Source organism: Mercurialis annua, linkage group LG3 (assembly GCF_937616625.2).
Source record: "Mercurialis annua linkage group LG3, ddMerAnnu1.2, whole genome shotgun sequence".
Classification (NCBI taxonomy): domain Eukaryota; kingdom Viridiplantae; phylum Streptophyta; class Magnoliopsida; order Malpighiales; family Euphorbiaceae; genus Mercurialis; species Mercurialis annua.
In genome coordinates this window covers 64,759,143-64,777,110 of record NC_065572.1, presented here as the reverse complement: position 1 = coordinate 64,777,110, position 17,968 = coordinate 64,759,143, and the positions used below count along the sequence as shown (strand labels likewise).

General features: G+C 27.8%; 1 protein-coding gene across 3 annotated transcripts in view; it reads left to right on the top strand.

The window, feature by feature from the left end:
• Positions 1 to 8,940: 8,940 nt before the first annotated feature.
• LOC126672022 (truncated transcription factor CAULIFLOWER A-like) overlaps positions 8,941 to 17,968 on the top strand; it is a 43,222-nt gene continuing 34,194 nt past the window's right edge. For 2 of the 3 annotated variants that reach the window (XM_056105302.1, XM_050365908.2), the window contains exons 1-5: positions 8,942 to 9,325; positions 17,360 to 17,438; positions 17,529 to 17,593; positions 17,688 to 17,787; positions 17,894 to 17,935. In XM_056105302.1, coding sequence (XP_055961277.1) covers positions 9,141 to 9,325; positions 17,360 to 17,438; positions 17,529 to 17,593; positions 17,688 to 17,787; positions 17,894 to 17,935 — 471 coding nt within the window. In that variant the 5' untranslated portion in view covers positions 8,942 to 9,140. Of the gene's footprint in view, positions 9,326 to 17,359; positions 17,439 to 17,528; positions 17,594 to 17,687; positions 17,788 to 17,893; positions 17,936 to 17,968 lie in introns of all 3 variants that reach the window. The other variant, XM_050365910.2, reaches the window with a different exon arrangement.

The window sequence follows — 17,968 nt, the reverse complement described above, 5'->3', positions numbered from 1 at the left end:
GCAGAAGAGCTCCAAGCTGAGTTCAACAGGAGCATTGCTTCTCTTCAGTATAACCTCTGTGTTAACGAGCAGGGAAAACGTAAATATAGAAGTGATTAAGTGGAACCCCCCGCCTTTGAATTCCTTCAAGATTAACTTCGACGGTGCCTACCACGCAGCGAGCCCAACAGGGGTTGGGGCGTGTGTAATAAGAAACAATGCTGGAAAAGTCATAAGCTCGAATGCTAAGCAATATTTATAAGTTCAGTCTCCGACACTGATTGAAGTTATAGCATTGAAAGATGCCATTCAACTAGTAATTCAGCTCCAATTACCCATTCGAAGGAGATGTGAAAGGTATCATCGATGCTTTAAGGAACAATTCCAATATTAATATGGGTTGTGATCTAATTGTTCAAGATTGCAAAGCTCTACTGGGCAATATTATGTCTTATTCATTCCATTTTGTTAGAAGAGATTGTAATTGAGTTGTGCATATGTTGGCCAAAAAAAATCTTCGAGATTTAGTTTTTGTTGTAACAATCTAGCACAACTGGTGTGCTTAAAATGGAAACTCTTGCAGTCGTTTTTCCAATCAATGAATTATTTATTATAATAAAAAACTTGTTATCAATTGGGAATAGTTTAACTTTTTTTTAACAATGACTTACTAACTCATAACTACTTTTAAACAATATAATTAAAAAGGGCCAAAAGTATAAAAATATCCTTTAAGTTATTTAGAAAAGTCATTTAAGTTCTTTTTTAAATTTTTTTTGCCACTTGAACAAAAAACCCTTTAATTCTTTTAGAAAGAGTTTTTTAATTCTTTTAGTTTATTTATTAGACATCGTTTGATAACCTAATTTAATATTTAAATTCAGAAAGAACACTAAAAAAAATTTAATTAATTTTTTAAACACTGTTTAATAATCTAATTTAATGTTTAACTTAGTATATTAAGCATTTAATTATTTTATTGATTTAATAATTAGAATAACTTAATTTAAATTATTCAGTTAAATTAAAAATTACTAAATATTATAAATTAAAAAAAAATTACTACTTTTTTTTTATTGAACACATGACAAAGATTCCAGAGAAAAAGAGACTAAAAATCAAATGTTAATAGAGTAGTAAGCACATCAGTATTAGGTCATCATCAGGCTATGCCAACTCTAGGTTATCCGGATAAGGCATTACATATGTTTCCTCCTTTATTTTTCTTTTGTCATTCATGTCTACATACCAACATTCGTTTCCATGTGTTATAAAAAATCTTGGCACCCATTATCATAGTATTACAACACAATAAACATATACTGAAATTAAAAATTAATAAGGAAAAGAAAAATTCTTATCTCGTCCAATGTTTGATTAGATGGGACTTAAAACATCAATTCAAAATAATAATTTCGAAAATTCTCAAAATAATAATAATAATAATTTCGAACATGTTTAATCCAATTGTTTTTTTCTTTTGAAATGTTTAATTCAATTGTTGATTTTGCTATTATGAACTATTGAATTTTTTTAGGTGAAATTCAACAATCGGATTATTCCAGCAATTTTATTTTAATTTTTTTATTTCAATAAAGAAAAGAAAATACATATTTGTATATTAAAAAGAGAATATGACTATTTATGCCCCTAAGAGTTGGTTTCAGGATTAAGTAAGTCATCACGTCCAAATATGCCTCCAACGTCTTGAAAAATGAACAACCATGCTCTCAATTTCAACAATCAGACACCAAATCTCATTTGTAAATCAAAAAGAGGGCTTAGTTGTTCTATTTTTAAGACGTTGAAAGCGTATTTGAACCTTTTCAAATATTGAGGGTTTATTTGATCCTGGAAGCCAATATTAAAAGCATAAAATGATCTTTTTTCCTTTCAGAAATGACATGTGAATGTTCTTCTCACTCTTTGTAGTTGTGCTTAGTTATAAATAAACATAAACAAGCATTTATCTAATTTTTTTCAATCATTTGATTAGTTTTTTTTAACTTTTATCTATCTATAAGTCAAACATATTTTATACATTTACTTATAAAAAGCAAGTAAGATTTATGTATTTAAATTTTTTAAATTTAAAATTAGAGTCTTATTATAATTAAATAATATCTGGAGAGAAATAATTTTTAACAATGTCCAACAATAATGGTATTTTTATGATATTTATAATGGATACAAATTAATAAAAACCTTGATTGAAGTCATTCAAAAGAAACAACACAACTACTTTAAATGATAAAAATTAAGCTTACTTTCACATAGATTAATCTCACTTAATTATAAATTAGTTGGTGCTAAAAACTAAAGGATTCTATAAAAAGAAAAGGAATCATTAAAGAGTAAACTTCACTAGATTTGAAAAAGAAATAAAAAGAAAAGATAAAGTGTGGTAAGGTTATGTTTCGATATGTTAGAGGATGGAAACAAAAAACAATGGCAGAAATGAACCCTAGATGCCTTACAATTTTCTATCACCAATTAGAGAGAACCTTGAATTGAATCATTTAAAGGCAAAGAAAATTTGCTGCCATATTTAAGACAATCTTTCATTTTCAATCATTCTTCATTTAGCCAATCAAATTACCCAAGCCTTTAACAGATATGACATTACATCTAACCTCTTTATATGCTATTTGGGTTGGGCCAGCAACAGCCTAGCCCATGTGAAAATCTTACATTACATTACATTTAAGTAGGAGGGTCTTTCTCTAAAAACAAAAAGTAGGAGGGTCTTGATTCTAAAAACAAATAATTTAAATAGTAATTTTCCCCCTCTACTTGCAAGTAATAGACAACTAGCATATAAATTAATTTTATGAACAAATCAGTATTATAGTTGGTGATCATAGCCAATTAACTGTATTTTTACATTTAAGTAGAAGGATCCAATTGCTTTTTGAGGGACCAATTAGTTTACAAGTTGATAGACAAATTGCGAAAATGGGGTTAAGTGACTAAACCATCAATTTAAACACTAATTTGTCTATAAAAATAATTCAGATGCTAATTGTTCATTACTTACAACTTTAGAGGAAAATTTGCTATTTAAGTTAAGTGTAGTAGGCGTCTAAAAACCTAACTAAAGAAAAACATAACGAACCAAATCGATAAAGTTGATTTGGTCCGATTTAACAATATATTAAGTTAAGTTTTTGGTTTGATTTGAATTTAAACACTATTTTTTTAATTAATTTTTTGTGCAAATCGAGATGAGAAAATCAAACTAAACCAACCGGTTCGACAAAGTCTATTTCTGTAAAATTATATATTCTTATAATTTTAATTCAGTGTGATTTGAAAGAGTCAAATTTTGATTTAGTTGGTTTTCGTTCCAACCGAATGCAAACTCACACTATATTTAAGTGATATCTTCACCAATGCAAATATTATATTCTAAATCATGTTTTCTAAAAAAAATCTATTTTTAGTGCAAACTGAACTGAAACAATCAAATTAATTGGTTTGATTTAATTTGATAAAATAGTATTTCCTTGTAATTTTAGTTCAATTTAATTTGAAAACATTACAATTCTGATTCAATTTGGTTCGATTTGATTGGGTCTTAATCAAATGAACACCGACACTATATTTAAGTGATACCTTTCACCAATGCAAATGTTATACACAAAACCATGCTTTATCTCAACTATTGTTTTATTTTTTTCATTATCTCATTTCTTTATATTGTCTGGTCCTTTTCTATGAAATATTTCATTACCCATTTTAGGAACAACAATATTACATCTATCAACCTAACCAGTACTTATCTTTTTACCTTATTTTTGTTTCTTCTTCATTTTCTCTTTAAAATCATTGTATATTTTTGGTTATTTATTTGGTGATACAACGCTTTTACCAAGAAATTTATGCATTTATATTCTTATTAATATAAGAGGTCAGACATATGCATAAATAGTAAAAAATATATCATTGTTTAACCATCCATCATGTTGGCTATTGTCTAAGCTCAATTAAGCTTCAACATTTTAGGGCATCGAAATGGATTTAATATATAGGTTATATTTTGATACAAACCTAACCTCAAGCCTATATGGATTAAATTTAACAAAACTACAATTCACATGTTAAATTTTTGGGGTGTTCCTATTAAATAGCACCACCTTTAACGTTTTTTACGATTTAAGCCACTACTACAAATTGTTTCAATTGTTAGCCTAAACTTTCCAATCTTTTTAATTATTAGCCCAGGTCTCAATTCCGGCATCTGAAATCCCACGTGGCTCGCCGGATTGCCTCTTCAGTGCCAGCGTGGCCTCTTTATGCGACGTCGTTTTGGATTGTTCCTACCAAATAACACGAACTACCATTTTGTTTCAAATATTAGCACAACCTTTCAAATATTTTTAAATTTTAGCCTAAAATCTGTTTTCGGCTATTGGAATCACAACTAACCCTACGTCACAGTTATAAAATTACAACCCTAAAATCACAACCATAAATTCACAAACTCTAAATGCTATGTATGCTATGTTACTATCAACTGTTACAGAATGCAACTGTTACTCACAACTACTGAATGCTATATATGTTATCAACTGTCAAGGCATATAAGTATAATAAGTTAGTAGTTGTGCTAATAGCGTCTACTTCATCTTAATAATGGGTCATATTAGTGCAACAAATTAATTTAATTGATATAAATATATTTAACGGGTTATATAAATATCGCTCTCATGCAAACAATTACTATTTAGAAATAAATATTATATTTTGATATTTTAATTAAATTTAATTGTAAATGAAAATAATTTATTTAAAGACAAAGTATTATATTTGATATTTTGATTAATTTTAAAGTAAAATAACGGTCATGTAAATATTTTAAAACAGATTTTAGGCTAAAATTTAAAAATATTTAAAAGGTTGTGCTAATATTTGAGACAAAATGATAGTTCGTGTTATTTGGTAGGAATAATCCAAAACGACGTCGCATGAAGAGGCCACGCTGGCTTTGACGAGCGGCGAGCCACGTGGGATTTCAGATGTCGGAATTGGGACCTGGGCTAATAATTGAAAAGATTGGAAAGTTTGGGCTAACAATTGAGACAATTTGTAGTAGTGGCTTAAATCGTAAAAAACGCTAAAGGTGGTGCTATTTAATAGGAATACCCCTAAATTTTTTGATGGTTACTGAACTATAAATATTTTACATTTTGTTTGATGAGTCAATTATTTTACAATTAGTTTACTATGGTTTTATTTTTTATATTTTAGTAATTCAACTTTAATTTTTTCAAAACAATTGCAATTCGGGCTAATAATTATTTATGTGGCAACATAATAATTAGGTGCTATATAATTTTCCATCGGCCACCTAAGCGGTAATCCATATGAATCCAGTGAATAACCTCGTATTATTGAAAAAAAATTGAATTATCAAAATATAAAAATAAAATTATAATAACCTGAGTTTAAATTACATATAGTTCACTAACTACAAAATATTTCAACAAAATCCATAGAGTAAAAAACACAAAATCTTATAAAAATGACTGAGATGGATATTCAAAGTTTGCTTTTTTGAAAGAAAAAAAACCTAAACCTTATAAAATGATTGAAAATCAAATATGCGACATAATTCAATTAATAAGTAATCACCACTCCAGAAATTTATTTCTTAGCTAGTAAAATTGTAGAAATATTAGATCAAGAGAGGGACAACTTAATTATATGTAGGACTAAATTGCAAAATGTTGACAAATAAAGGGAAATTAAAAAAAATCTAAACAAACAAATTAACTAGATAAGAAAAATTGAAAATGACTGTGATAGTAACTAGTTAACCATATTACCTTAAGGGATATTTATAAATCACACGTATATAATCTATACAATATGCTTGATAATGAAAGCAAATTAGAAGTTTGAATTTCGCAATTCCTGTTCAAATAAAATGATTTTTAGCCTACTAAATAATACTTGTATACATTAGAATAGTTATTGTTTGGATCGGAACGAAATTTCAAGAGAGTAAAATGAATGGAAAAGTTTTCTTTTTATGGAAAGTGAAGAAAATAGGAGAGGCATCATGAATTCACAATTTTCTGCCTTCTTTTATTGCTGTATATATAGAGAGCTGATGGTCCAAAAAATTATTTTTTAAATTATTTTTATAAATTTATTAAAAAAGTATATGTAAATTTATTCTAGTTTAATAAATTTATTGATATTTTATTTTGTTTTTTAATTGTCTTTTCTATTTTTTTTGTTGCCCATCCGATTTAAAGAACATTGCCTTGACCCATGTCGCGTACCTGGTATGATGGGTGAGTCTGCCAGCAGAGATTTTATCCATTTACAAGACTCGAACCCGAACCCGAAACCTTACTTAAACGATATCAAGCCGTTTACCACTTAGACCAACCTCCGTTTCAACTACAATATTCGTTTACCTGCTTTTTTTATTCATTTTCAGCTTCAAATTTAAACCAAACCTTCTAATTGAATTTTATTATTATTTTTTACTTTTCTTTTGGAATTGGGAGTTTAATTTTGTAATTCTAAAAAATAAAATTTACTAATTATGAAATTAATATAAAAATTTAACTAAAAATTGAGATAATAAAGTAAATTAAAAAATCTGAATTAAATTTCAACAAATATATCAAATGGGAAATAAATTTATAAATTTTAAAAGTTTTAAATACATTTATAAAAAAAATGTTTTTTTTTAAATTGTTTTTGGCACCATTCAATTTTATATATAGTTTTATGTTTTATACTTTAGTAATTAAGTTAATTTTTTTATTTTAAATCCATTAACGTGCATCTTCTTTATCAATGAGCTATACCGATACCTTCTGATCTGATCAAGTGGGATACTTATCCGGCGGTGAACGCATCTAATTTCATTTGTTAAGTATAGTGACAGTGACACAGATCCCTTTAATAAAATAGTGCAAATAGCAATCCCTTACTTTCGAGCGAACACTACTAAAATGCAGCTTTTTAGCGACGGATTTTTTCGTCGCTAAAAAGCCCATATCCGTCGGGAATTGCTTTCCCGACGGATTTCCCGACAGACGTAATCCGTCGGGAAATGTGGCGTCGCTAAATACATTAGCGACGCCAAAAAACAATCCGTCGCCATTAGGCGACGGATTTTTCCGTCACCAAATGGCGAAGGACCGTCGCCAAACGTGTCGCCAGACGACGCGTTTGGCGACGTTCCAAGACGGATTTGGCGACGGATCTAAATCTGTCGCCAATGTCCGTCGCCAAATGGCGACAGCTTTGGCGACGAATTTATATCCGTCCCCAATTGGCGACGGATAAATCCGTCGCCAAATCCGTCATTTAAATTTTATGGTTGGGTTTAGCGACGGATTCGATCCGTCGCTAATCCGGACAAATCCGTCGGGAATTTGACAAAAATCGAGCATAATTTTTTTTTTTGGCTTTTTAAATGAATGCATACCCTGTTTAAATACGCATAAATTGACGCAAATTACAAAAACAAAGAAAATATCATATATATATATAACGTACGATACATGAAAATTGTATACCAAAAACGTACTTACACTACAGTACTACAAATCTGTGACGTCGTCATCTGGGACAACGTCATCAGTAGCCGGTGGAGGCGGTGGTGGAGGAGTGGGTAGCACATCTCCCGGGGCCCGCTGCTGCATCTGCTGCATCGCCGCTGCAACCGCAATCTGGACCTGATCACGGATCGTATCCGCGAACTGAGCGAGGGAAAGCGATGCTGCCCACTCTGGCGCAAAAAGAAAAGACTAAAATGGTTTAAGTGTTGGCAGTAATTTATTAGATCGTGGAATCGGTTTCTCCCACGAGCTTTCCTCCTCCTAATTATAAAAGAAACGTGCATCTCCTTTATTTCTCCAACTACTATTTTTTTTAATTTCCAATCATCTTCTCTTGAAAACATTGACAAACAAACGACAAATAGGTATAACAATTTATTTTGAGTTAGAAGCAAGAATTCTACTGAAATTAGTTTAATTAATTATTAGTCCTAACTTTTAAAAACTCTACTATTTGATGTTAGATCAAATTCATTGCTATCGCATTTTTTTTCTGATTATCAAACTATGAACTTTTTAAAACAATAGTTATAATTATTTTATTTATTATATCTTGGATATAGAATCTTCATTTGTTGATAAAAGAATTACTATAGCAACTCAGATCAAAAAACATTTAAGTGGAAGAATAAATTTGAGTGGTTATCCACATAAGTAATCTGTGTATGAATTGTTATAGTAACTTTTTTATGTACAAATTAGAAATTTTAAAACTGAAATATAACAAATAAATTAAATAATAATAATTGTTCTGTCAAATTATTTAATTCGGTAACTGTATAAAACTTTAACCCTCTAAAACATATTTAAGGTAAAATAGCGCCGTCAATCACTGCTCAGTGACCTGTGTGACTGTGCGTGTCTACACCCATTCCAACCATAGTCATTACCCAATTATATATTTTCCAAAAATAAATTATTCCCACCTTCCTATAAGTATTTTTTACTTTTTATACTTAATAATAGTATAAAAGAGTCATAAACTTATATTTTATTTACTATTTTTTTTATAATTCTTGGATTTATAATAGACCTGCTACTGTACTTTAATAATTTATATTTTAAATAAAGTGAAATTTAATCAGATAAAATTAATTCTAAAGCTATGCTATGAATAAAATATAAATATAAAATGAGATAAATAATTAAAACTGCTATTCTCTGTGGATGTCCAAATTTATCGCTCAAAATTAATAAAATAATACAGTAAAGATTCCAAAGAATAAATATTCTGTATTATATGAAGACTGTAAAAATGTAGGCTAAAAATTTAACAGAAAAGAAAAGTAGCGGTCTTCCACCAATCACAAATCGACAACAAATTTGACGAAACCACCCTGGTTTTATAAAACCACTAATTTCCTACATCAACCACTGAGTTGTTTTGAAAGCTTCCATTTGTGTGCTTCTCTCTTAAAAAAAAAACACAAAAAGAAAAACAATTACACTCTCTGAGTATTACATTCTCTACGCCTATATATATACAGTAATACTGTTACTATGAAACTTAACCTAAATATACTTGATTTCGTTTCTTGATTTTGTGCTGTTTTTTGTTGGTTTTGGTTCTTGAAAATGGGGAGAGGTAGGGTTCAGTTGAAGAGAATTGAGAACAAGATTAATCGGCAAGTAACGTTTTCGAAGCGAAGGTCTGGTTTGTTGAAGAAAGCTCATGAGATCTCTGTTCTTTGCGATGCTGAAGTTGCTTTGATCGTCTTCTCTACGAAAGGCAAATTGTATGAATACTCCACTGATTCCTGGTACTTTTTTGTTTCTCTTCTGCTTTCTTTTAATCTATATATAATTCTTTGAGATTTGATGATTTTGGTTTATTAAACTGTAGAAAATTTTAAAGAATTTTTGTTTTTGAATATCTGTCGTGAATTGGGTGAGGATGAATTTTCTTGGATGAATCTTGTTTTTTAATTTTGGTAACAAATGTGATCCACAAGGTTTTAAATTTTAAGGGTTTTTTTTTCTAACTGTTGACTTCATGCAAAAAAAAAAAATATAGTCAAATTAATTAATTTAAACAAGAACACAGCAGTTCATTAAGCTTCACAAATCATAGTGATTGTGAGCTGAAGAAATTAGGGTGCAATAAAATTTTATATTCCTCATCCACGTGTGGTGTTTTTTTTTCTTTTCTGATCTGTTCAATAGGAAGTGATACAGAAGACTAATTATATTCAAGAAAATCAAAGCTTTTAACAAAATTCTTTTAATTGTCTGATTAAAGTGATGCTATTTGCTAAACTGTTTAATTTGCTTCTAATTGACCAACCAGTGAAGAGTTTTTTTTGTTTTCTTTTTTTATTTGTTTCCTCGGGATTATACACCTTTTTATTGGCTAAAATCTTAATGATTTAGTACTATTATCTTTGTCTGTGATATAAATAATATTTTGTTATTACAATTTTTGTTTATACTATAATGTTCGTATGCTTTGTGTCATAGCCACTTGGATATATAAACTGAGTTATCATGTTGTTTGCCGTTATGGGGATTTTTCATTTCTTCATATGACAACAAAATATGCGCACGTTAATATACACAGGGTACAAGAAACTGCAGAAAATTTGATGATATAATATATACATTAATTTCTTACAGAAAACTTAGTTTTATTAGAATGATTTAAGATTTCTTTTCCAAATTATTAAAAACTTGAAGCTAATAATAACTAGGAACGTAAAGGAGTTGAGCTACTCATATCGACCCGAATTTTTTCGAGTCAGGCTTTATCTACTCGTGTTTAAAGGGTTTATTTTAGATTTACTTCTATTCATTCTCTTAATTTAACTGTTTTATTATTTATTTTCGTATTTATTGGCATTTCTGAGGTTGTCAGCCTTAGGGTTTCATTTGACTATAAATAGATATGAGTAGTAGGGGATTGATCTGATCTGCATATTTCCAAATAGAAGTTGATGGAGCAGTACTTATCTGTACATGTTATCAGTTATAAAAATGGTAGAGTGGCATTCAAATTTATGATAGGAAAATGTGGGGAAATATAACATGTTTTAAAATCCTCTCACATATATATATACCATTATCTTCTTTAACCTTTGTTAAATATACTCATAATTAGTTTAGAGCTGATTTGGCGTGATGCTATACGTCTGTGTATAAATTTAATTGTATATGATGTATAAAACGTCGTGACGTCACTCTATAATATTATGAATATATTCGGCAAAGGTCAAAAATGATGGTATATGTGATTTTTTTTTAAAAATATTATATATATGATAAAGATATTAACATTGTGAATAGATAGTACATTTTATCTATATAATATGATGCATTTTTAGTTACATATATACATGTACATGCATTTTTTGATCTTACTATATTTCATTTCTACTCAATATAAGAGCTTGGTGTTATTGTTTTGTTTTATGAGTGCTAGTTCTTTGTGGATATTAAATTTTTTGGGTTACTAAACTTACCTATTATTATAAAAAGGATACTAAATTTTATTTTGTTTTAAAAAGGTCACTGAGTTATACATTTTGTTATAAAGGGGTTCACCCATGTAAAACGACGTCGTTTTTGCTGACGTGGCAAGCCATACATAATTCGGTGACCTTTTTGTAATAGAAAGTATAGTTCGGTGATCTTTTTGTAATTTATGCGAAGTTTAGTATCCTTTTTGTAACAACATAAATCTTTTTGTAATAGAAGGTATAACTTGATGATTTTTTTGTAACAAAATAAAATTTAGTATCTTTTTTGTAATAATAGATAAGTTCAGTGACCTAAGGAAATTAATATCCAGTTCTTTGTATGTGTTAGAGTTTTATGCGAACTATAAGTGTTTTACGAAATGATTCTTGTTATTTTATTTGTTACTAAGAGTGAAATTCCTTATACGTTGGATGACCATACAAATGTTTACTGCCATATAAGTAATTCTTAGTCTAAATTACTATAGCAATATCTGGCTGATATAATCGCTGATATAAAAATGAAATTTTAGTTATTAAAACGTGATGAATAAAATGATAGTAATGTTTTTGTAAAATTCTATTTTATTTCAATAATTTTTCTGAAATGGGAGAATGAAGCCTTAGACACCAAATTCCCTTCATTGATTTGGAGGGTAGATTTATTACAATAAGAAGATAATTACAGGATTCGTTGTCGATGTTTTTTGTGATGCCTATACATATATATATAATTAAGTGTCTGAAATATTGTTCAAAATGACATATTTCAAGTACTTCTTTGCTATTATTGATGGTCCAAAACCTAACTAGGCATGGCTAAGCCTACTTTGATGCCAACATATTTTCTGCATCAATAAAATAGATTAATTGTAAGTAAATTTTAAGTCTTACATTTTATTTTATTTTATATTATTATCATTTTTTTATTTATAATTTTGTGTAATTAAAAAAAATACATCATTAAATTATCTCCACTATCAACCGATGCACCCACTTAATACCACAATTATTTTCACTATCATGTCATAAAAAAAAATACACTAAACATATAAATTGAAAAAAATTACTACTATATTCATGTCTTTTTTTAATGAATAAATCCATGTCTTACTTCTTAATTAGCTTACTAACATCACTAATTTATTTAAAAATAATTATAATATCTTAACATCACTAATTAATCTAAAATAATAATAAATCTCTGCAATTTAGAAAATATATAGTTTGTGATTTTATAGTAAAGAAAGGCATCAAGTTACATTTTTTTTATATATTGTATTCTTATTGATATTAGGCAAAATATTTTTTGATACCCACAGTTATACTCCGTTTGCCAAATGTTCTACGATTTTAAAATCATGCCACTTTACTCCATTATTTATTTAATATGTGTTAATTATACTCACATCTTCTTTAGAGTATGATTCAAATATTAAAATAGTAAACTAAGTCATTACAAATTGTGATATTTGATAGTACAAAAGAGTACTTGTGGGTATATTCGGCACATATCAATAAATGGTAGACCGAAGCGGCACGATTTTGAAATCGTATTATAATTGATAAATTGACCGTAATATAATTTTTTTTGCCTAAATTTAATATTAAATTTAATAATTAATAATAATTGTTCATTTGTAAAATTATTAAATTTTTAGAGATTAAATTATTTTTCATTGAGTAAGAATATTGAAGAGTACAAAATTATAGTCATTTGTTATTATTATTATATTTCTTTAAAATATTACTTACTAATTATTCATAAACTGTAACAAAACAAAAAGTTCATATAAAAAATTATTTATTAAATTTAATAATACCCTCTCCGTGTCAATTCAAAATAACTAATTTTAAAAATTATCTTTTATATTTCATATTATATTTAATACTTTAAAAGTTTTCTTGATAAAGATATCAATAAAAATTTAGAAAAATTAATCATATATATATATATATATATATATATATATATATATATATATATATATATATATATATATATATATTTTTGATAATTTGGGGAGGGGGGAGCGCTTGTGGGAGAAATCGAACCCACGACCTAGCAATTTGCTGCTTAGCGCTTATATCATTTGAGTTATAGCTTATTGGTCTTGAAGTTGGTTGATTGAATTGTGAGCGTTTAGGCTCACTATATATAAAAGAAATTCCTTAAACACTCAAATACAACATAATTAAAAAGTTGAGACACAAACTTCTAAATTATTCCTAACACGTCAGGATGTAATTAGTCCTGTCAGCAGGCTATTTGCCAACTTGGCTCGTATTTGAGATAAAGCTTTGCTAGATGAAGCTTTGCTAGATCCCATTAAGTTTTACACTTTATTTCTACGGTGTTCTCTCACAAAGATAATATTAAAAATAAATAAATAAATAAAAAGTAAAGCATTTGAAGTGAAAATACCATTATTAATTCAAAAAGTTTGTCTCGTAAAATATCAAAGAACACTGTCTCCCCGAAAGAAACAAAAGCTCATCCATGGACAGTAATTCTTTTAAAATTAATTACTATGACACAGTGACCGATCTAGTAAAAATTTATAGTGAACAATAATATATAATTTAATATTATCTATTTTAGAATTTATATTTTATACCAACGAGCTGTAATTCATATAGTATAAACGATAGACACAAAGTATTAAGCTCGTGGATTCATCTCCTCCCATAAGCGTTCTCCCTTTATAAAAAATAAAATAAAATTTATAATTTATCAATTTTATCTATCTTACAAGCTGTGAGTACAATGTTGCTCATTTTATAAAACATTTTTGGATCCGTCGCTAATGACATTTACCAATTTAGATTCAAATTCTATAAATTTAAAAATTTGTCATTTTCCTTCATATTTTTTATTTTTTTTAACTAAAATGAGATTTGAATTGTATAAGATATAAAAATCAAAGAGAAAATAATGATTTCTCAATTTTTTTTTAAAAACTATAATTGGAATTTAAATTTATGGTACAATAATAATTGACAATTATTTTAACACAAGAAATAAATTAAAAAACTGTGATAAAAATTGACTGGTTTGTTAATTTAGCCAATTTTATATGTTTAAAGTGGTTTTTTAATTTCAGAATTTAATAAATTGAACGAAATAGACAATTAATTCTCAGTTAATCCGATTCGATTTTACAAAAATTGCTACTGATCGAGTTAGAAAGATTCAAAGTGATGGCTATCCTTTTAATTCTTAAAAAAAGAAAATCATTTTTTCCGTTTATTTCTTTTAAATATTTACATTTTACACTTCAAATATTTAAAACTTGTATATAGCATGTAACCTACTTTTCATTATTATTATTTTAAATTGATAATGAATTGTGTTTAACATCCATCCATAAAAAAATATTAATGGTGTTATACAATGATATTGTGAAATAAACGTTTAAAATGGTTAATAAGTCAATAGAGCAGTAGCATAGTGGAATTACTATATGATGAACAGTAAATTGCAATAATTCATCCAAAGTTATTGGAGAATGCTATTTTTATTTTTAAACTTTATATGGCTAGTATTACATGTCTTTTTTCACTTGATTTTTTTTTCTATTTATAGATTAGACTGGGGCTGCCTTATCTTCTAGGTCATAATTCACATATAACTTTGTAAGAGACAAAAAAGTATTTATTTGTCATGATGAGGTTTTGATAATCTCTAACATTTTAAAGTTAAGGATAATATAAAGTGGGCAAATTTTAGAATCTGCCCTACTCGTCGGAAATCTTTGTGCCATCAATATCTTTTTGAATATTAATTTCGAGAAAGTTAAGGATTAGGATATTAAGTTAATGAGAGTAAATGAAATGACATATTATGGCCTTTTGTTTTCGGTTACTTATCTGATCATATTCTAGATAGATTTTGTCTTCGGCTTGGTCGATATATCATATATCATATACCATATCTGGACCTGTATATGGAGCGGTTTTAGGTGAGCTCGAACTGAATTTAGGCGGGTTTAACTTTTTTAAATATAAGTTTAAATTCAGCCAAAACTCGGTTTGAACTTTAAATCTATTAGCTAAGTCTGGCATGAGCATACTGTTCATACGGGCTTGAGCCGGACTTGAATGAGCTTACTTTAAAATTGGGAAATTTAGATATTTACCTAAAAAACAAAAATATTTGCACTTTTTACCTCAATAAGGAAAAGTTACAAAAAATACCTCACATTTTTTTCATATTTATGTTTTTACTCTCGAAATTAAAATAATTATAATTTTACTCCATTATCATAAAAACAGCAGTTACATTATCATCTCAGTATCATAATATTTTTTTAAAAATTATTTTTCGTACGTTATCATACTATTATCATTAACTCTATCATACTATTATCATAACTTATCTTTATAAAAAGCAACAGTTACATTATCATATCGTTATCACCGCATTGTTATGATAACGATATGATAATATAGTGATACTGATACGATAATCAGACATTGTTTATCATAATAGTATCATAAATATTATCATAACATTATCATATAGGTACCATAAATATTATCATCTCGGTATCATATGATAATGCTATGATAACGACATGATAATGTTATGATAACAATATGATAATCAAATATTATTTTCTATAAACAATCTTTTTTTCCTGCTATGATAACTACATGATAATACAGTGATACTCATATGATAATCAGAAACTGTTTTTTTTTTAGAAAAATATTTTTCTCTGCAGTGTTATGATAATGATATAATAACGTCATAGTGATAAAGATATGATAACCAGGAGCTGTTTTCTGCAGAAAATCGTTTTTTCTGCAGAAAATTGTTTTCTTTCATCATAAAATCGTTTTTAATGCAGATTTTCAGATCTTAAACTGAAAAAATTCAAGAACAATTTTTTTAGATCTGAGAGTTAAAATAAATCGTAATAATCACCACGAGTTAAGAAAAAAAATCGCTAAAATGTGGAAGAACGGCAAATCAACGGCGACGTGAAAACAAAGCGAAGGCGGGACGAAGGCGGAGCAACGGCGGATCATTGAAGGAACGACGGCAGCGTGATAAAGAATAAAAAAATAAACGAAAAAAAAAGAAAAAATGGAGAAGAAGACAAATGGAGAAGAAGAAGAAGAAGGAGAAGAAAAAAAAGAAGAAGAAAAAGAAGAAGAAGAAAGAGAAAAAGAGAGAGAGAGAGAGAAAGAAAGAGTATAAAATCTGAGAAAAAAAGGGAGATACTCATATTAGAGTAAAAATAAAATGGTTAGAGTAAAAAATAATAAAAAATAAGTATTATTATAATAAAAATAGACTTTAGAGTAAAAAAATAAAAGTGCTAAAAAGATGAGGTATTTTCTCTATATTTTTCTTGTTGAGGTATAATTTACTACTCCCTCCGTCCCAATAGAGTTGTCCACTTTGCCTTTATCACACAGTTTAAGAAAAGCAATTATTGTTTATAGATTTTGTAATTTTTTTCTTACTTTTCTTGTCATACCCCTATTTAATATAGGGTCCACTTACTATTTACTTCTAATTTACTCATTAGTGGATCTTTTGTAGGGGTAATATAGAAAAATTAAGTTTAAAAGTTAATTACTTTTTGAAAGTGGACAAGAGTTTTGAGACAAAATTTTTTCTCAAAGTGGACAACTCTATTGGGACGGAGGGAGTATTATTTTAGAAAATAGAGTATTTTCCCTAATTTTCTCTTTAAAATTTAATAATCTTAAAAGTTCAACCCTTGTCCATAGAATAGTAGGTTTTTTTGGATTTTGAGTTTGGACCGTGGTTAAAATAAAAAAATTATCGTTCAAATCTGGTCCAAAACGGACTGACTGAGTGTCTGATATATTTAAGTCTATCACATTAAACACATAATTAAAATCACTATAATATTTAACTTTTACATATTTAATGATGTTTTATTGACGATAAATTTCGACCAGAGAAGATATAGTGAACAAAATATATTTGATCGAAATTTATCTGAGTGTAAATTATTTACTCATACAATTTGAGATTTTTATTTTGGTCAGCCCGTTTTAGAAGCTTTTATTCAAGAGGTGTACGTACCTAACTCGGTCAATATCATACTTTGTTTATAATTCTAAAAATATTTTTGAAATTTAAAATTTTATATTAATAATATAAAATTGTAAAAATTATATTTAATTTATGGTTTCTTGTACATTTTATATGTGGATTTTCATTTTCATTAATATAATTTATGATCGATAGACCGTGGATCAAAATGAGACCCATGAGACATTTATATATACATATATACTATTAATTCACTAAACATATTTCAGTAATACTTTATATTAACAATTTTTATTTTGTAACAGCATGGAAAGGATTCTTGAACGTTATGAGAGATATTCATATGCAGAGAGGCAGCTTCTTGCTACTGATACTGAAACAAGTGTACGTTCATTACTATTATTTTGGTGTGTTTTTAATTGCTTGTATTTGAAGTTATTGTCCAAAATTAACAAATGGCTTCAAAATTTTCAGGGAAGCTGGACTTTAGAACATGCGAAGCTGAAGGCTAGGATGGAGGTTCTACAAAGAAACCAGAGGCAAGTACATAAAAAATAAAATGATTGGTGCAAAATTTTAATTAAGATCACAATTTCATTTTCAATTTATGGTTAAGTTTTTAAATGATTGCAGGCATTTCAAGGGTGAAGAACTTGATACCTTAAGCCTTAAAGAGCTTCAAAACTTGGAGCAGCAAATTGATTCAGCACTTAAACAAATAAGGTCAAGAAAGGTAATTAAATTAATTTATGCACTTATGCTAAATTATTTTTGGTAAACTAGTGAATTATAATGCAAGTAGACTATCCAACTCATCAAAAAAAATTCTTTGTTATCAGAATCAACTGATGTATGAGTCAATTTCCGAACTCCAAAAGAAGGTAAATTACCCTTTCATGTAACCTTATTTTTCT